Here is a 22,310-nt window from a genome sequence, read left to right as displayed (position 1 = left end):
TCCACAGACAGATGGGCAGACAGACAAATGAACTGATGATTCCATTATACCCTCTCCTAAACTAATGCAATAGTCTCTGTGAAAGAACAGATCATTACAAAATCTAAAAGAAAATGACTAAGTTAATGAAGTTGATAAAAACACCCGTAAAATGAAAATATCCATAATTTCCTTGAATGTCAATGAATCTCAATAAAAATGACAGGAGCACAACTTAATTATATACATAATATATATACAAAGTTTGAATTAAATCTGTCTATAAGTTTTTAAAATATACTCTGGAAACTGACAACACCCCCTCAAAATGAAAAAAAAAAAATCCATAACTTCCTTGAATATCAAAATATCTCAATAAAAATAGCAGGTGCAAATCTTCATTATTCATATAAGATATACATATAGTTTTAATGAAATCTGTTCATTGGTGTTAAAGATATCCTCTGGACAAATGATTTCTACAGACAAATGGACGGACTTCGTTTGGGGTGGGTGTTTTTTTTTTTTATAAAAACTTTGTTTGCGGGGGTATAATAAATTCCTTTTCTCTACAGGAACTGTTTCTTTGAAATTTTTACAACCTCTTAGAAAACTATCCTTCTACATACATGTAGTAATACATGAATTGGTTTGTTGTCTGTTTATCACGTACTATATTTCTATGATGCTAGCTCTTTGCTAATCATAATAACAAAATTGATGAATTTTACTGTGTGATTTATAAATGTATTAAAATAACAATGCAGTAACATCATTGGTTCTTATAAAACTCTCGTGCCACAAATAAACATCTAATAAATACACACAGACTTCAATAAACATTGCCTCATGTATAACCTTCATTCATTTACAGACATAATTCTTTACAATCATCCATACATGATACTTGCACTTTGTATCTCTTACTACGTGTAATGTACATCTACAACCAATATATATATGACTACCATGTGCATCAATAACCTGTAATCAATTTTTGCAGAGCCAATTTTCTGATGACTTTTCAGTTTTACTGAATGGTTTTTACACTGTAGTCCAATTTTCCGAGCAAAAGCATTTCAGATCTGTTATCATGGGGAATGTGTCTCATACAAAATACATCATCTATGGTTTAAGAGATTTTTTTTCAGACTATGAGACTATGACTCTAAAATATCTGAGACAACAGAAACTTTGCAGTCCAAAGTAATCTGGTCCCTGTTTGGCTAGTATCCAGTCTACACTATAAGACTTCACTCTATACTGTTCTTCATCATCTGTTGTAGTCGAGCCAGTCTAGCATCAATTTCAGAGATTTCTGCAGAACGGTCAAATGAATCACTGTCATCTCCTGAAAATACAATGAGGCATTGTTCTCAAGTTTCAAAAGAACTTCTTACACTAAAGACAGAAAACATATTGCCACATCCTATTAACAAGAGTACCGCAAACGGTACAATATACGCCTGTCAGACAGTGAAATTTAACCTGGAAGCATATTGTGCACTCTGAATTGATACACCACACATTCTGAATAGAAAAGCCTTAAATTGGGTCATGGTGCACCAATCCATCTGACATGTGAACTCTTTATGTATTTCTCCGAGAGTGAGGTTGAAACAAAATGTTTGTGCAATATCTATCTATGTTGATAAAAAGTCCAGGAAACCATTTGATCTACTTTTAGCTCTAAAGTAGGTCATGGTGCACCAATTAAGTTGAAATGTTAACTGATTATGTATTTCTCTGAAAGAGAGGTTGTGACTAAATTTCAGAGCAATACCTGTGACCATACCAAAAAAATTTGGAAAACTGTTTGACCTACTTCTACCCCTAAAGTACTGTAGGTCATTGTGCGCCAATCCAGCTGAAATGTTAACTGCACTTGTCTTCCTCTGAGAGGAAGCCTTTGACTAAATAGCAGGGCAATATCTGTATCCATAATGAAAAAAAGCCCGGAAAACTGTTTGACCTACTTTTAGTCCTAATTTAGGTCACGGACGGACAAACCAATCCAGATGAAATGCATACTGAACTTGTATTCCTCTGAAAGGCATCGTCGGATACCCACGGGTGATCTCATCTTTTACTCATCACCCGTGGGCAAACTTGCCGAAAAATCATCATATGTAATTAATATACACGAGTCATTTGTTTGACTCCTGCAAAGAGTCGCGATGGCAAATCAACGAATCAAAGTTAATGTTACGTATGTATGTTCGGCAATTACAAAACCTTTTCCGTAGTAAATACACCGATTACAAATAAATCCACTCACCGGTGCATTTCGCAGTTTGAGAAAGGTACTCCCATATAATTTTTGAATGGTATTTGATGTAAGTGACCTGTACGACTTGTCTTTAATCATTTTAAAACATAATTTATATGTTTTAACGGGAGTCAAGATATTTTGCATAATTAGCAAACTAATAAACATATTTTCAAAATTGAAGAGTTCCAATTTTCTGATTGGTTGTCTATAATTAACATATTTTACGTCGATATTTTAGCATGTTTGCCCATAGGTGATGAGTAAAAAACGAGATCACCTGTGGGTATCCGACGATGTCTGAAAGGAAGCTTATGTGTAAATTTCAGGGCAATATCTGTATCTGTAACAAAAAAAGTCCGGAAAACTGTTTGACCTACTTATAGCCCTAAAGTAGGTCAAGGATGGACCAATTCAGCTGAAATGCAAACTCACTCTTACAATTCTTGAGGGAGATATTGTGACCAATTTTCAAAGTTGTACATGCATCCATTATGGAAAAAAGTCCGGAAAACATGACCCGGGACGGATGGACAGCCAGCCAGCCGGACAGACAGCACCATAACATAATACGTCCCATCTAATGACGGACGTATAAAAATGCTTCATAATCATATAATTATTCATTTTAATATCTATTTTTATTATACACAACAGCTTATTAAGAAGCCACTTAGTACTGCTCACCAAGCACTATCAGATATGAAACTTAATTAACTTCATTAAGATCATTTGTGACTTTTGGATTGTGTGGTTTTAAACAAACCAAGACTCATAATTGGACAGTTGTACATCACCTAAAGGCTTTAGAGGCTTCATAATAGTCTTATTTGGCCCTAATTATGATGGTACAAGAGCAACACGCACTCTGCAATATACGCTTGACAAAAACATTTACTAATAAAGTAGTAGTAGAAAGAATTAACATCCAAACATTCAAATAAACCATACTTTGGTCAAAAAATGGTTCTGACAGGGGCAAGTAATAAGAAAAACAAAATTTGAATGAAAAGCAATTCAGATAAACAAGAATGTATGTGCTGGAGAATATATATTTATGTATGTATGTATATCAGTTGTTTCCTTCATGATCACTCGTGAAAGTATGACCTTGACCTTCCTCTCACCATGGGATGCAGTTGATCTGTGGAAATAACGTTTCCACGAAATGGGGGAGATTATATAAGGTGATAACAGGTACGCAAGGTAGCCACAGACAGAGCAAACATCATTTGCTTTGGTCATATGCTGATATACTTAATGTTCAATGTTGCTCTTCCTAAGCATGCCTGCATCATGATGATGGCCTTCAATTGGACCAAATAAATGTGAAATCATCCCCTCAAAAGTCAGGTTCATAATAGTTTACAGCAAAACTGTATTTATGTTCTTTATTACCAAAAGTCACAGCAGTCCTCTTAAATTACATCACCTTGTGATGAATGAGAATAAACCACAAATAACACGACAAAAATAATTATGGTGTGACACAAATTTTCACAAACTGGTTAATACTGATAGAATATTGCCTGATGTACCTGTTTGTTGACATACAGAGCAGCACATGTTAATCAGTAAATATCATCATCAATATGATTTCTTGATTAATGGTAGCACAAATTTTGTTATATTGTCATGAAAGTGCAAGTATATGTTGATCTTTCAAATTTTGAAATGAAATTGCCGGTTGTGTCACTTTAAGTAAGTATAACTGATACTGAATTTAATGTAGAAAAATCTCTCTTACCGCTGGTGGGAATGTTTTCTTTGTGTGAAGGTCTTTTTCGCCGCGTTCGGACCTCATTGTCTGGTGTACTGGACACAGGAGTAACAATGTCAAGGAATATATTCTTCCATGTAAATTTTCCAGTATGTACAGGGTTTTCTTGATTTCAAATTGTACTGTAAACTATTACAGCTATAGTTACGTAATTAAGTGAATACATATACATTATATGCATCAATAATGGCAAAATAAATAAAACTCAAACAATTTGACATTAAAAACAGTCCAACTTCAATAAAATTAAAATATCTAAGCTAAACATTTGGCTAAAATTTTCCAGCAGCCATGACTAATATGGCATTCATTTATACTGATATCAATCTACCGTGAATAGTTAAAGATTTTGGGCAAAAGACATTAATGAATTTTTCAATTCTTTTTGCAAAGGATATACTTTGGACTTTCTTCCTGAACCAGTTCTACTACGAGTCTTTTGAGGCTGCATAAAATACATGTAAGCAAATTTACAGAATTTGATCATGAAAAATAATTCAAATTGACTTCAAATTAAAACTTACAAGTACTGTACATAAGTTATACAGTACATCAAGAGCCTTTTATTTTTGTGACCCTACCATCTCAGATTTATTAGAAAGACATAAATATCACAATAGTTCAATTTGTTCTTTACTATATATATACAGAATCATTCACACTGTCAAAAGCAACCACATGAGTTCATGCAACATGGAAAGTGATTTACGGCATCTTTTTCCACATTGCTCTCAGAAATTTTAATAGTGAACATTGATAAGGAGTTTATAAAAAGATTTCACTATTGTGTGTTTTAATTAGTTAATAGAAATACATGTACTTACAATTTCTGGACTAGAGAGATATGAGCCTTTAGAGGAATCTACCGAGCCATTTCTGTGATGGTTCCTCTGTGAGTTTCTATTCAGGACTCGAAGTCTAGAGTATGATGAATCGGAGAATCCCCCATCACTCAGTTCTCCCGCACTTCCAACTGTTGGTGAAGTCAAAATACATTCTAAAAATTACTACAGGAATATGCAAGAAGACACAAACAGATTCTTTTACTGCATTCAAAGTACAATGTATTTAAATGCATAGGGTTGTTTAGTCGTGCCTTATCTGTGTAGAAATACAAAAATTAAAACAAGGTGTTGGAATTCAAATTAAGATGTAAATTCTATAGTATACTCACATGAAGATGTTCTTGATCTATTTCGTAAAGCTAAAGAAGAACAAATAATGTTAAAATGCAAAAGTTTTGATCAAACATTTCTGCACGTTTTCTTTTAATAGAATGTAATAGTTATTTGTGAATTAAATCATAATAAGCAAAATTAGAGTATCAGATCACCCATATGATGTGAAATCTTTTGTAATATATATCCAAGAAGTAAATTTTTGAAATATACATGAGGGTATTAACTGCAACACTTTACACCTGCACACTTCACAAAGCGTGTCAATGTGAAGTGTTGCTGTTCATGTTACTGCTTCATTAACAGTATGCCAGCGTGAAGTGTTGCAGTTCATACCCTCACTAAAATTTATTTCTTATATCTAGATTCTATTTTCATTTCTGGTAGAGAATTCCCAGCCGTTAAAGTAGTCGTACTATATCTTTCAAGATTCATTCGAACATCAACTACACATTCATGAGGAAATGGCTATCATTTCAATTGTTAAAGATATCGAAGACAAAAACATTGAAATTTTAAATATAACACAATATTTACATTCCCAATGTTTTTACCTTCGATATGTTTACCAATTGTAATGTTAGCTATTTCTTCATGAATGTGATGCGGATGTACACAATGTGCGTATGAATCTTGATAAATATAGTATGTCTATTCTAACGGCTAGAATTTCAAACAGAAATGAAAATGTAATTATAAGGAATAAATTTCATTTTTGACAATACATGAGGGTATGAACTGCAACGCTCCACACGGGTGTACTTTTCATGAAGTGCTAACAGGTTTCATGAAATATGCAGGCATAAAGCATTGCAGTTCATGCCCTCATGTTTTCAAAAATAAAATATCTATGATAAGATCCACAACTTACATAAAAGCATTGTGACATCAGGATATTACATGATGCAGATTTAAGTTTTATGCACAAAACATGATTTAATTGTGAAACTTTAGTTAAAACTCAAATTATGAAGAATGAAGTTAACAGATCATATGTTAAGGGCCCGGGATATGAAATATTTCCCAATTATGAAGTGTACTTAATATCCTCATAACATGGTTTACTATTATCTTCATTCCTTTAAGTAATTCCCCTGCAAAATGATTATACACTTGTACTTACACCTTGATGTGTGTTGTGGGGAAGGTTTTGGTCTGTTGGAAGTCCCTATGTTGGATCGCACATTTCTCTGTCTGAAAAACATAATAAAGTCCACAGTAAGTTAATCTTTTGATGCAATTCAAGAAAATGAACTGTCCACAGAAATATTTGATTGCGACAATATCATATTTATTGGATTGACAATTCCTTTTATCAACCTCAACAAAAGTAAATAATTGTATACTGTAAAAGGAGAAAATTTGGCGCACTAATAAATTTAGCACCTTTAGCACAAGTAACATTTCAAGCCAAAATTAAAAGTGCACCCATGATTTTTCATTTTAAAGAATTTTTCAAAATGTTTTAGGTCATTCTGTTGTTGACTCCTATACCAGAAGCATCCAGTTACGTAATGTTATAATGCCGGAAGGTCAGGGTATTTTGTATACACACTGACACAGTTAAAGAGTGATTGTTTAACACTTGAATATTGCTAGATAAACACAGATTAACTAATTCACTGAGGTTTATTGTTTGTGTACTTATCATTTACACCTACAAAGCTTTCTCCCCAATGTACCATTCACTTTAGTGCCTCAAGGTCAAAACGTAAGGAAGCGTGTTGATTGTCCATGCTGACAATGCATGTAGATGTGCCCGTATAACCTCTGCAATTTTCTATTTACTCCAAATAAAACATTGCTTAAAAGAATTATGTGTGCACAATCATTTAATCGACCATATTTACATGTCATCATATTTATATAGATAATAAAAAATATTGTCACTTACTGATAATCTGCAATAAAATAAATTAAATACCGTCAGAATTATACCCATATACAACTCCATTAAATCTACATCAGTGCACTTAGAATTCTTGTGTTTTCAAATGATTTTAACAAGTGCATTCTGCCTTTGATTTTGCTCAGACAAGCCACTTGTTATACTTCAGAACAGATATGGAAGGAAGACACAAAGTCGTTAGCTTTCCGAGATTGAAATCAATGCACCAGACTTGGAATTCTTTTTTCAATACTCCCTAGCATTTTTGTTTCCTGGGTACCTGAATACTACATTGTAGTACCTGAGTTAGAAACCGTGGAGAGAGAAAAAAGATCAAACCACAAACTCTGCACAAAATGTATTTTGCAACAAATCGCCGTTGTGGTAAAATTAATTTGCGCCAATGTCTTGGCACTTTCATTTGTGCTCAAAAACATATACACCAAATTTCCTCGAATTACAGTAATACATTGTATCTGCATATGAAATGCTGTAAACAGACAACCTATCTCAAATTGAGCATCACACATGCAGCCTTTTTTCATCGATCACCACATAACTTACTTTTTCATTGTCGTTTCCTTCTTCTTTCTTTCTTTATCTTTGATGTAAGCAGTGGGATCAAATCTAGGATTTCTTGCTCCTATAAATAAAAATAATTTTGTCAAGGGCATGTAGACCACAACTGATACACATTAAGGCCACATCAAATCGATTCTCTGGTTCTCAGACAATTGTTTTTTAAAAAATGGGTAGGTAGGTAGGGGGTTTAGTTTTTCAGTTTATCTCCATGTCACAAATGGGTAGGGAATTTTTGTCCATGGTTTTTTTTTTGTGTTGTGAAGAAAGTTAGAGTTTTACAAATGGTATTCAACACCATATAGCTTCTTTTCATTCTGTTTCTTGTCTTGTTTTATATGTATGTCATGCTTTTATATTGTAGCGTTTATTATTTTCATTTGGTCTTTGAGGTAGTTTCAGTTTTTCTCGGGCCTCCAGCAAAACGGCAAACGCCGACTTTTTCTGTGTCAAAGGTTCATCTGACGAGGGCAAATCAGTCTTTTTTTCAGACACTTTCACTTTTAAATATCTCCCAAAAAGTTCAACCACTTTGGAAATTTTCACTGTTGAAAAAACCTTGTCGCTGTCAGCCGTTTTGTTTCGACCTACAAAAACGTTGTACTTCAACTCGGCCTTGCTTTCATCCATTTGTTCCTTCACGGTTTCAATTTCTTTAAATTCACCGCCCAGAAGTTTCTTGCAAAGCGTATCAACTGTCAAGGACGAATCTACCGGTATAATTGTCCATGGAACAATCTGTTTTGAGTTAAAAATAATCTCAATGCTGACAAGAACTGTTTCTGTTGCCATATTGTTTACATCAACTAAGCAGCCCGTCTTATTCAGGAAGGCGCTTTACAATTTTGGCACCAAAACACGCATTTTATTTTGACGTATCAAATATGGGCGGCAGCGGTTTTTTTCCAGGGCGGCAATAAACTCGTGTCAGCGACCGATTTTTTGGGGGGGCAGCAGTGTCTGAGAACCAGAGAATCGATTTGATGTGGCCTAAGTTTAATTATAAACTTCAGTTCAGCTACAGAATTTGAAGAAAAACAAGAGGCCTACAGGCCTTATCAGTCACCTGAGTATTAGTTAAAGGTATTATTAGCCCCAAGGGCTATGGAATTTAGAATAATTTTCCTACTCTGCATATCGAACAGGTAAGCTAAATATTCAGCAGCAGTATAAAACAAGATTTGTTCTCTAAACACAAACGACCCCTCAAGTGTCTATACTGATGAAAAACTTTACATAATATATATGTTTTATTGACACTATATGACCATTTTGGAACTGCCTTAGAGTCAGAACCCCTGAATTGTGAAATTCACAATTTTGGTACATCCCTTTCTGCTTTTCCTACATATGCATTTACTTTATACAGTATCAGCAATGTTAAAGAAGTCACTATGATAATTTTGGCCCCACCCTTGAACCAAGCCCCTACCCTGGGATCATGAAATTTACAATTTTGGTACAGGGCTACCTGCTCCTTCTAAATATCTATCTAGTTTCCCATTAGTATCAACAGCATTCAAGATGTTATTTAAATGTTTTACACATAAAACACTATATGCCAAATTTGGACAATTTACATGTATGTCCTGCCCATTAGGCCCCTGGGGTGCAGGAGTCTCACAATTTACAATTTATGTCCCTCTTGTCCCAAAGATGTTTCAAACCGAATTTGAAAAGAATTGTAAGGGTAGTTATCAAGAAGTTATATATGTTCAATTGTTGCGGACAATGGACGACGACGGACACAGACCAATAGCAATAAATCACTTGAGTGACTCAGGTAACCTAAAAACACCAAAACTTCACCTGCTGGAGAAGGGGTTCGACTTCGAGGTTTGTAGTTACTATGATTTGAATATGAAGATCGGTTACTGAAACGGCTGTTATTGGCTGGGGATGGCCGTTCTCGAGATGAGTGACGCTCTCGAGACAACGACCTATCTCGAGTTGACAAACGGTCACTGGACCATGATCTGTCTCTAGATAAGGATCGCTCCCTTGAGAAGGATCCTGATCTCTCCCTTGGATTGTTGAACCTTTCTCTTGTTGGTGGTCTAGAGTTTCTGACTCGGTCTCTGTTATTAAAAACAAACAACAGTCATAGATACAAGTATTACAACTGTACAACAGAACATGGATTCATTTAATAGGCCTTTAACACAGACCTTAACATAAAAATTATAATTGTCTAGTGAGTTTTTAATACAAGTGAATAAGAAAAACATACAATTAATTATAATTATATTGATGTTGTTTAGTAAATAATTGTAAGTGTAAACTAAGGTGAATAAAAATTTACAAATGTGTTAAGTTTGCAATATGCTAAACAGAACAGCTGATACAACTACAATATTGATATTCTATGAAAAGAGACACATTTTTGCTCATAGTTTACCTACTATTATGGTCAGTAATAAGACATATATGAGTTTTATACCTTTTGTATACAGCCAACTCATTGGTGAGACTTTTGACACGGACTCGAAGATTTCTTTCAGAAGCTCTCAATTCTTCAACCTGTTTTGCACAGTATACATATACAATCATTTTGGTAAGAACACTTTGATCTGAACAAGAGATCTTAATAACTTTATATGTACTCTTTATAGTGAAGTTTGACAACAGTAAGAAATTTTCTAACACTCTCATCCACTGGTCCTCTAACTGTTCATGTAACAATCATTAAGAATTTCCCGAAAACAAACTGTTTTTCCTACCTCTTCCAGCAAATCCCTGTACTCCTGACTCCTTTTACTGGTAGACCTCTGGTGCCTGGTTTTCTCCTTCATTAGTTCTTCTTCCAAATTTTTTGTCACAGCTTTCAACATCCTAATTTCTTTGACAGCATTTCCAGTGGGTGTGTTCTTAATTTCTCTTCTATACCTAAGAAATTCTTCTTCAATTTCCTCCTTCTCTTTCAGTAATGCTTTGTTTCTGTATGGTAAAGAAATATAATTTAACAAATACAAATTTTCAGCACATAATAATCTACCAACATGCATTGTATGTTAATTTTAAGATACTTTATCTAATGACTTGCATCAATCTGATCACCCAATATGTTTAAGGGTGTAAGGATTATTTCTCAAATATTAGTTTATGGCAATGTGATTTAAAAATTATTCAAATTTACAAAGTTCTTACTCTTTCTGTAGTTTTTCTACTTCTTTGGCTCTAAATTCAGAACCACCCTGCAAAATAAAGGTAATATATGTATCATTTACACAATTTCCCTCTATCTACATGTATATAGTTTAATTTCCAATGTTTTTAAGCCCCTGATATTAAAGATCAGGGCATATTGTTTTCTGCCAGTTCATTTATCTCTATCTGCGACTTTAACCTTTGTCATCACAAAATATACTCTTTATATTTGGCAAACTAAAAAGCTAAAGCTATGTGACTGATAAATTGCAACAACTGATGCAGCATGGCCATGCTCAGGGACACTATACTTTGCAAACATATCTACTTAACAATTGTTCTAGACATAAAATCCTTTAAGTTTCAAGTTTCTGGGTTGTTGTTGTTTTCTTTTGATTTTTTAAATTTGCAGAAATATTTTAGTAAACACTGCGGATAGAAGCTACCAAAAATAGAACATGAAGAATGATTTGGTTGTACCAAAAATTATTTTCACAGAAAACGTATAAATTTAAACTAGGGATGGCAATATTGTTAACTGATTGACAAGTTACTCTTTCAAATGATGGTAATCTGTAATAGATTAGACTACAACAAAAATTGAAAATATGTTATATTTCTGACATTGAATCTTCAATTTCATTACTAGATTTCCAATCCATTTCCAAAAAAATTTGAAGGTTGGTAAGTTGGCATTTTCACATACTGAACTAAGTTAATTTTGAGATAATTAAGACTCTCTAGGTTGAGGTCATGGGTGGAGGGGGGATTACCTGCTTTCTTCCCATGGAATACCATATACCGGTATGCAATGCTGAGGTCAATTCTATAGGTCAAGAATAAGTTGATAACCATTTAAATTACATGTACTTGAAAGACTATCCTTTAGAAGGGAATTTAATTAAAACACACCTGGGTAAAATGTGATAAAATTGAATACTGTCTATTCATAATCAAATATAATACATGTAGTACTATATTTTAAGGATAAGAAAGTTTGAAATGCAATTTAGATAAGAATAAGCCTCACATCTACATGTAATTAGATATTTTGTGCCTGCATTTTCTATTGCCTAATGATTTAACAGAGGTAAAGTTGGATGTATTTTTTGCACAGTTGGAAAGACAACTCAAATTGGAGTTATCCTTTTTGATTTAAACCCCCATTTTTTCCTCATCTAAGTCTTAGCTGAATTCATTTAGCTTCTTCCCTACCATATAACTTGACTTTTACAATAATTACTTTTAAACACTGTGTCACTACCCACCCTATCAGGCATTTCTTTAATTATGCATGAATGATAATACAAGAGATGTTTGTAAAACACATATGCCCCCCATGGTGCAAAATTGAAAAGGGTTATACACACACACATCATTTAATTGAGAGTAGTATCATCAATTCAAAATATTGAGCAGACAATATCTTCCTATGTCAAGAGTGGATTGACCATGTGACCTAAAAATCAATAGAGGTCATCAATTCCTAAAGATGTACCAGTGTACCACTTTTGATGTCTGTCAAGCAAAGGGTTCTCAAGGTATTGAGCGGACAGTATATTCCTATGTACAGTTTGACCCTTGACCTTTAAACATGTGACCTCAAAATAAATAGGGGTAATTTTCTCCCGAAGATGTACCAGTGTACCAAGTTTGATGTCTGTCAAGCAAAGGGTTCTCAAGATATTGAACGGACAGTATATTCCTGTCTAGTGTGACCCTTGACCTTTGACCATGTGACCTCAAAATCAATAGTGGTCGTCTTCTCCTGAAGTCGTATCAGTGTACCAAGTTTGATGTCTGTCAAGAAAAGGGTTCTCAAGATACTGAGCAGACAGTATATTCCCATGTCAAGTTTGACCCTTGACCTTTGACCATGTGACCTCAAAATCAATAGGGGTCATCTTCTCTTGAAGATGTACCAGTGTATCAAGTTTGATGTCTGTCAAGCAAAAGGTTCTCGAGATATTGAACGGACAGTATATTCCTATGTCCAGTTTGACCCTTGACCTTTGACCATGTGACCTCAAAATCAATGGGGGTCATCTTCTTCTGAAGATGTACTGGCGTACCAAGTTTGATGTCTGTCAAGCAAAGGGTTCTCTAGACATTGAATGGTCAGTATATTCCTATGCCCAGTTTGACCCTTGACCTTTGACCACATGACCTCAAAATCAATAGGGGTCATCTACTCCTTAGGATGTACCAGTGTGCCAAGTTTGATGTCTTTCAAGCAAAGGCTTCTCAAGATATTGAGCGGACATTATATTCCTATGTCCAGAGTAGATTGACCCTTGACCTTTGACCTGAAAAACAATAGGGATTCTTTTCTACTCATAACTAACCCACATATGAAATATCATTATCATCAAGTGAATGGTTCTCAAGATATTGAGCGGACAACACATGGTCTACAGACCGACCGACAGACCGACCGACAGGTGCAAAACAATATGCCCCCTCTTTTTTAAAGGGGGGCATAAAAATCACTGCTGAGTACTGTTTTGCATCCCTTATGACATAACATGCATGGAAATACTTCTAGAAAGAATTTAGAAGGCAAAATTGTTAAATCCCAACTTTATGCGATGGAGTTTACAGAGGTAGTACACTAAATATGCTGGTGCACCTCAAAGCAAGGTATCCTAGTGAAACAGTTACAAACAGTCTGTAATTTGTTAGATGTAAAGTATACAAGAGGATAATTCCAATGTACTGTGTGTAGTCATTTACAAGAGTTTAAAATTTATTTTTTAAAAAACTGGTCAGGCAGTAGCGAGGATCTTCATGCCTTCATGGCCCATCTGAACGATTTTCACAGCTCAATTAAATTCACCTATGAACATTCCACCAAAGAAATTAATTTTTACGTCATTAAGCAATACACAATTACATACGTCACAATCACATACATCAAATTCAATGAAACACTCATACTTACAACATTTACAACACTTACAACCCCAGAGATTTGGCTGAAAAACCGAAGAAATGCATGGAACCCCCCAGCAGAATGCCGATTAAAATCAACAATACCAAAATTTCCAATAGTTCCAGCAAAAAAACATACATATACAGGCCCCAGAAAATGGAATCAACAGAAACTATCTGCATGGACGAATTGCCACCACAGTTTAAAAACAGAGATGCGAAGAGTTATGGAATTTATGGACTCTTAATTGATTAAAATTTGTTTATGTCTATTCCCGCAATAAACACTCTATCAATTTTTTAAAACCTCTATATTTTAACACATTTGATTCACATGTTTGTGGTCATGTACCAATGTTTCTTTGTTTATAGCAATGTCACTCAAAAATCTATTTTTAACTGATAACGTTAGCTGAAATTTGCACCTCAATGCCGTATATACTCGCCTATAAGTCGGATTTTTGGGAGTCAATTTTTGGTCCAAAACTCTATGTCCGACTTATAGGCGCGTCCTAAGAAGATTGGTATTTTTCTGGGCGGCGTAATGTAGTGTTTTTAAAACAACTCCGACGATTATCATGGACTACCACACAAATGATTATTGTTCACAAATATCTAGACATATTGTATTGTTTATGTATTTTAAAATTATGTATAAAGTACAAGTATTTACATATTCTTATCTAGTTAAAAAATTATTTACATACCGGTAACTAATACTTTCAATTCAACTAATCTATCGTTTATATCGGTAAAATTGAATTACGAACCCGATTTAACATTGAATATTCATATGTATACCGGCTGAAATATATTTCATAAAAGATTGAATATTGTTAACAGATAATTTAGATCATCATTCTTGACTCTTAAAAACTCTATTGTTGATACAATGAATTATACCGGAATCCCACAATAACAGTTTTCGCGAGGCGTGCCACTAAGTAAACACGGTGTCAGGTACTGGTAAGGCAAAGTAAAATTAATTAGTAGATTATCATTCCCGCCCGCCCCTCGAAAATCGCCCCGCCCCGATTTTTTTTATTTTTCAAAATTACGATTTCCAAATATTTTTATGTCCGGTCCGGTATCGTAAACATACTTTGTTTCACTTTGCCTTTTAGAAACCCAAATACACATGTAATTATGATTTATAAAGCCTTTTCTCAATGAGAGAAGGCATTTTCGAGGTCAAGAATACCATGGCGAAAAATAAAAAATAAAATCCTCCCACCCGCCCCATTTTTTTGTGAAGTTTGAATGATAATCTACTAATTAATTTTACTTGGCCTAATTAGGAGACCATAAATGCTTAGGTAAACAAGGGATCATTGTCCATAATAGATCAAGGGTTGCGTTTAAACCCCAAACAGATATGACTTGGATATTGAGCACCTCATAATTATTAATTTCTCAAAATATTTTTTGAAACATACGTAAAAACACTAAAGCATTGACTTGAAATTGTCAACCGATTCTGACAAAAATTTGTACCGACTTATAAGCGGGTCAATGGTAAATTCCTACAAAATAACCTAATACAACCGACTTATAGGCGGACCGACTTATAGGCAAGTATATACGGTAGCTAAATTTCAGTATTTCACTTGTTCTGATGACGACCGTCTAAGGTCGAAACCGGTCATCCAAATAAATTTGAAATCGCATTCTCATGATGTGTTGGTGATCTGTTTTTTATCTTTTAATTCATTTTAAAGAATAAATGAAAACAATTGATATTTCCTACAATCATTAAAAACAAGTTGGGCACCAAAAATAATCAACAAATATTTTAGAGTATGACTTGGTATTTTTTTTTTAGATGTGTGTAGGTATTTGTAAATACACATTAAAATACATTTTTGAAGAAAAAAAATCTTAAATTCTAGTAATTATCTATTATGTAATTATCTATTTTGTAATTTATCTGATTTAAAATCGTTAACTTTCCAATAAGGATCCCCTCAGCTGCTGAACGTCCATTTTGAATATGCTACACTACAGCAAATTGCACTTGATTATTAGGTGTAAACCAACTACACAGGGTGTACAACAGAGTAGATAAATCAAGTGCGAGATTCAAATCAATTTAGATTAACATGATATACCAACCTGATGTCTAAGACTTTTCAGTTCCTCCCTCAACTGGCGAATTGTTTCTTGTAATGCCCGGGGATCAGGTTTTCCCATATATGGAAGAGGTAAAGGATAGTGGATCCTAAAAATAACACATTCTAATATAATAAGGAAAACATGTGATAATATTTAACATAGGTATATCCCATCCCATTCAGTACATGTACAACATTTCCTTTAATCTAGAATCATCTAATCACTAAAAAATAAACTGTCCTAGCGGGACTAATACCCTCATAGGGCACATTGGATGGTGGGAAATAGTGAATTTGTGCTCATTGATTTTAAGAATAGACATATCCTTTTGACATGAAGATTCTTGAGAACAATTAATGTAATTACAAGACTGTACATTCTGCAGTAGAGTGTTACTCAGAATATTGAAGATATGCTTGACATATTTCTGAATAATATTACATGGATAACTACTATTCAGCATATATAAGCCAAAAAACAGCACAACTTTTATGAACAAATCATCCACAGACAGATGGGCAGACAGACAGACAAATGGACAGATGATTTCATTATACCCTCTCCTAAACTAATGCAGTAGTCTCTGTGAAAGAACAGATCATTACAAAATCTAAAAGAAAATGACTAAGTCAATGAAGTTGAAAAAAACACCTGTAAAATGAAAATATCCATAATTTCCTTGAATGTTGATGAATCTTGGTAAAAATTACAAGAGCAAAACTTCATTATTAGCTCACTTGAGCTGAAAGCTCAAGTGAGCTTTCCTTCGCCTGTTGTCCGTCGTCTGTTCGTTCATTTGTAAACTTTTCAAATTTTCAACTTCTTCTCCAGAACCACTAAGCTAATTTCAACCAATCTTGACAAAAAGCATCCTTGGGTGAAGGGCTTTCAAGTTTGTTCAAATGAAGGACCATGCCCCCTTCAAAGGGGAGATAATCACAAAAATGCAAAAATACAGTGGGGTCATTTAAAAATCTTCTCAAAAACCACTGGGCCAGAAGAGCTGAAATTTACATGAAAGCTTCCTGGCATAGTGCAGATTCCAGTTTATTAAAATGATGACCTCTGGGGGTAGGATGGGGCCACAATAGGGTATCAAAGTTTTAAATACAAATATATTGGGAAAATCTTTAAAAATCTTCTCAAGAACCACTGGGCAAGAAAAGTTTACATTTACATGAAAGCTTCCTGACATAATGCAAATTCAAGTTTGTAAAAATCATGGCTCCCGGAGATAGGTTGGGGCCACAACATGGACCAAAGTTTTACATGCGAATGTATATGCAAAATCTTTAAATAAGAGCCAAAGTGACTCAGGTGAGTGAAGTGACCCATGGGCCTCTTGTACATAATGTATACACAAAGTTTGAATCAAATCTGTATGTCGCTTTTTAAAATATACTCTAGAAACTAACAACACACCCTCAGAATGGAGAAAAAATATCCATAACTTCCTTAAACATTAAAAATGTCTTGATCAAAATAGCAGGTGCACAACTTCATTATTCATGTAAGATATACTAAAGTTTTAATGAAATCTGTTCAATGGTGTTCAAGATATCCTCTGGACAAATGATGTCTACTGACAAACAGATGGATGGACAAGGTGATTCCAGTATCCCCCCCCCCCCCAAACTTTGTTTGCAGGGGGTATAATTATTTATTGCTTTCACTGGAAAACAGCAAGGCATGACAAAGAACACTGTAACAGAAAGTAAAAAAATTTTAAAGCCCACCTGTCAAACTCTACAGTGTAAGTCAAAATGAGATATCTCTTCGAATTTAATGAGACAGTTCGGTTCGCAGGAATGCTTGACTTTGCAGCAGTTGATCCAACTTTCCTCTGGCGGAGAGATTCTAAATCAGCAAAGGTAAGCAGATCCAAGGAAACACTGTCACTACTCTGCATGAAAAAAAATCACTGCACTAATATGTGTGAGGACTGAGTTATTTATTAATATACTAATCTCAAAATCAAATACTTCAAATTCTGGTCAAAATAGAGTAATTCTTTAAAAGTATCCATCCATGTAAATGAATTTCACAAAATCATTAACTTAAAAATTCAATACTGCTCACTTTAATTAATAATTATGATGAAGATTACTTCCAGTCTTACCTGTGTGATGGCAGACTCTAACATACTGGTGAATATATGGAATTGTTTAAAGTTCCCTGTCTTGTGCGTCAGATCTTCAATATCTAAAAGCAAATCAACCTGCATATGTGAATTTTTGTGTGGTAGATTGCAAATCTTGATTTTAAACAAGTGTACCGCCAACAGTACATAATACGCCCATGAAAATCTAATATAGGGTGTTTTTCTTACACCATGATTTGTAGAACTTGGCTTTAAGTAGTATCAACAATCATCAGGGTGCGACATACTTTTTTTACAGGTTAAAAACAAACAAATCCTGTACTCTCTATGTAATATTTTCACTTTGCATAAGATGTATGTGTTCGAAGTTTGATGGTTCTAGCCCCAACGGTTCAGTCTGTATCCTGCTACTACAACCTTGACCTTGAGAAACAATAGGCATCCTCCACTTGGCATAAAGTGTATGTGTAACAAGTTTGATAGTCCAAGTCCCAACAGTTTGGTCTGTATACTACATGTACCTACAAAGTTTTTCTATTAAGTGATGCTGCGACCTTGACCTTGGAAAACAATAAGCATCTGCCTCTCCTTATTGTGATCAAATGTACCAAGTTGCAGTATCCTGGAGCTTACAGTTCAGTTTGTATCCTGCTTACAATGTTTTCCTACTAAGTGATACTGTGACTTTGACCTCTAACCTTAAAAAAAAAGACATTTTCCTCTCATCATGTTGGTCAAATTAACCAAGTTGCAATATCCTGGAGCTTATAGTTTGGTTTATATCCTGCCAACAATGTTTTCCTACTAAGTGATACTGCGAACTTGACCTCTAACCTTGAAAAACAATAGGCGATTTCCTCTCATCATGGTGATCAAATGTATTAAGTTGCAATATCCTGGAGCTTACGGTTCGGTTTGTATCCTGCCTACACGGTTTTCCTACTAAGTAATACTACGACCTTGAAAAACAATAGGCATCTTCCTCTTATCATGGTGATCAAATATACCACATTGTAATATCCTGGAGCTTATGGTTCGGATTGTATCCTGCCAACAAGGTTTTCCTACCAAGTAATACTACGACCTTCACCTCTTTAACTTTTGACCTTATAAAAAACAATAGGCATCTTCCTCTCATCATGGTGATCAAATATAACAAGTTGTAATATCCTGGAGCTTACAGTTTGGTTTGTATTCTGCCCACAAGGTTTTCCTACTAAGTGATACTACAACCTTGACCTTTTATCTTGAAAAACAATAGGCATCTTTCTCTCATCATGGTGATTACATGTACCAAGTTGTAAAACCCTGGAGCTTATGATTCGGTCTGTATCCTGCCCACAATATCTGGACAGACAGACGACACCATTCCATAATACATTCCGTCTTTGATGGGTGTATAAAAATGCAACAAACATGAAATATGCTGTAGACAGATTTGAAATGCAAGCAAACTTTGCTCAAAAAGTCAAATAAATTCTTTGCACTTATATTTCTAAAAGCACACATCTGTTTGCATTTTGGGTGGGAGATGAAGTGTTTACATCCATTATTATTTGTAAACAGATGAGATATTACAATCACTGAGTAATGTAAACAGATTCAATATTACAACTGAGTTAAAGTAGTCCCCAGGCATTCACAGTGTAAGCTTTTATGGCTCTGTAAAATTCTGGGGTACTTTCTAAGGAATCTTTAGGAAAAAATATTAAAACATGTAATAACATTAAATATTTAATACAAGTAATGACACTTGAACATTACTGTTACGGTCAAAACATTTGATGTCTCAAATGAGAAGTGCAGGTATGACTCCGCGCAGATGACCGTGTAAACAATGGATGGAAATTGCATTTTTTGAAGTTCAACTTTGCAATTACATGTATTATAATCAATATGATGGGTACCAGGTTCAAACATGTGATATCTTCTGAAATGCATTGATGATCATTAAGATATATTTGAGTATCATATGATTGTATGTCATTTCACAAAAATGAAAAAAATCTACCAGAGGTTTTTGAAGAGATCATTATTAAATAATTTCTCTGTGTTAACAAAAATTGTTCTGCCGTGGTCTTATCAATACTTTATATCTGTGTTGTACTGTTGGTAAAATTCAAAGAGATAAAAATACCAGCAGTGATTTAAATAATGGAGGGGAAGGGGTGTATGAAAATTTAAAGGTGTGAAAATACTGTACACCACGAGAATCTAGGTGTTTGATGGTAGTTGTAAAATAGACTTTCACAGCTGTGAGCCTTCTGGCGAGACTGTGAGATTTACATGTCTGCAGATATAAAAAAACACATCTAGCAAGAAAATTCTAAAATTACATGCGGAATCAAATTGTGCTCTCCACTGATCTGCTGTTAGCCGGTCCTCTACTTCAACCGTTAATGAGTTCCCTCCTTGAATAATCATGGTGATGATATATTCTATTCCACGGAAAACATATGATGTTGATAATGTTGTTTCATCAGGAACCTCCATTTTCTGCAGAGAAAAAGACTGCACTATTTCACTGCCTTGTATTAATAACTGCATTGAAACACAAGCCATTGTTCAAAATTCTGTTTATATTTCTAGATGTACATACAAATGTTTTTTCGAAGTTTTATCGACACCTCTAAATCAGACAACTTGTGCAAGTCTTAGAAAGTTATTTCTTTATCATCTTATTCTTTTTAATTTGTAAATTGCACTCTGCTCAGTATACTCAAATCAAGGGCAATGTAGTAATAATATTGATAATTCAGTGAATGAATGTCACAGAATAAATTAAAAAATTAATGACAACTAGTTAGTTTTAGAGACTAGCCAACTTTTTGGAGGCAAGAAGAGCACATATCTTACCTGACTTATACAGTGATCGTAAGTATACATTTGACAGAAAATTCAGGTTAAAAACATCTTCAAAAACTTTTTTTCATCAATACATACTAGTCTGAACTTGTTTGAAGACAGAAGTGTTTATCCAGTTTTTTGGGTTTTTTTTCTCATTTCATTTACCTCAGTATGTTCGATAAATTTCAATAAACAGATCGATGTATTAAACCAATGATTGGAATGAATCCGCTAACATAATCTAAAGTGCATCAGAGACTTCCACATTATGCAAACGTGCGCTGGAATACAGAATTAGACACTTTGAATCGACTTCGACAGCCATATTGTTGTGTGACGTCATATAGCAATGCAAACGGTCGGGTTTGATTACGACAAAACCAAATCCGGACTATGGCTCTCAGATCCAAGATGGATCATGGCTGAAAATATTTTGTCGTGAATGAGTGATATAGCAATAAAGAATTTGAACTTGTGAATTATACAGTAATAAAAAATTACGCATACTCGTAGTATCTCGCCGATTTGGAGTCACGGCTTACAACCTACGTACGTGTTGAAACTAGATGACATGTGAAATAACAAAGGCGTATTCAGAGTAGTCTAGGTTTTGTAAACTTGATGCAACAAATGAATTTCATCATTTTCATGAAAAGGTGAATTTAAATATAAACGAACAGTGATCAATCTCATAATTCCCACGGACCCTGGACATACATACAACAGTTATTGGGATCGGTTACCTATGAGGAGTAAGCATTCTCTGACGACCGTCACACCCACCGTGATCCCTCAATCGTAACTACTCGGCTATTTCCGTAACCGGTTACGGAAAAGGACGAGCGCGTGATCCGATTGCGATCATAAACGGTTGTTGTTGGTTGTATGCTCGAGAATATTTCACTCATATGGAGACGTCACCATTGCCGATGAAGGGCTGCAAAATTTGAGACTATGCTCAGCGCTTACGGCCTTTCCATATAAACAGGGAAGGACATTTATCGTTCCACACCGGCTGTGTCACAGACCTCGGTTTTTGCGGTCTCATCCGAAGGATCGCCCCATTTAGTCGCCTCGAACTCTTACGACAAGCAAGGATTACTAATGACCTATTCTAACACGGATCCCAGCAGGTAAACGGGGAAATCCGTAGTCAAAATCAATATGTAAAGAACTGCCTAACAGTTGGTATGAAACACGTAAGACAACATTATGGCTGTTCGTCAATTTACTACAATTTTCATTAAATCACTAATGTTCGGCTTGATTAAGAATCTTACCACTCATCTCCCATTAGATTCTGCAACTTGTTTGCCATCATGAAACATTTTAATAGCCCTTAATGTTAATGTTTATCTCTGTGTTTGCAAATAGTAATATACTAATCAATCTACTCATAAATTAATCATAGACTTTTTTATTGCTAGCAATTCCAAAGCTGCACTACAGTCACTCTTTTAATTTACCAAAACACAAGATATCCCAAAATATTTCATTTA

General features: G+C 34.5%; 1 protein-coding gene across 2 annotated transcripts; it reads right to left on the bottom strand.

The window, feature by feature from the left end:
• Positions 1-700: 700 nt before the first annotated feature.
• LOC125650828 (centrosomal protein CCDC61-like) lies at positions 701-21,173 on the bottom strand. Of its 2 annotated transcripts, none has more exons than XM_048879367.2 (16): positions 20,977-21,173; positions 20,301-20,460; positions 17,983-18,065; positions 17,600-17,766; positions 15,864-15,969; positions 10,821-10,867; positions 10,394-10,610; positions 10,114-10,193; positions 9,483-9,751; positions 7,659-7,737; positions 6,330-6,400; positions 5,203-5,232; positions 4,853-5,001; positions 4,427-4,473; positions 3,996-4,075; positions 701-1,330 (listed from the first exon to the last, which is right to left on the bottom strand). In XM_048879367.2, the coding sequence occupies exons 2-16, from the start codon at positions 20,455-20,457 to the stop codon at positions 1,233-1,235; spliced, it is 1,680 nt and encodes a 559-aa protein (XP_048735324.1). In that variant the 5' UTR covers positions 20,458-20,460; positions 20,977-21,173; the 3' UTR covers positions 701-1,232. The 2 variants fall into 2 exon arrangements, with proteins under 2 accessions (XP_048735324.1, XP_048735325.1); XM_048879368.2 differs by having other exon boundaries at positions 20,908-21,169.
• Positions 21,174-22,310: the final 1,137 nt, after the last annotated feature.

The sequence above is a fragment of the Ostrea edulis genome, chromosome 5, assembly GCF_947568905.1.
Source record: "Ostrea edulis chromosome 5, xbOstEdul1.1, whole genome shotgun sequence".
Classification (NCBI taxonomy): Eukaryota; Metazoa; Mollusca; class Bivalvia; order Ostreida; family Ostreidae; genus Ostrea; species Ostrea edulis.
Note: the sequence above shows the minus strand (reverse complement) of the source record. Positions and strands in the feature narration are given on the sequence as shown.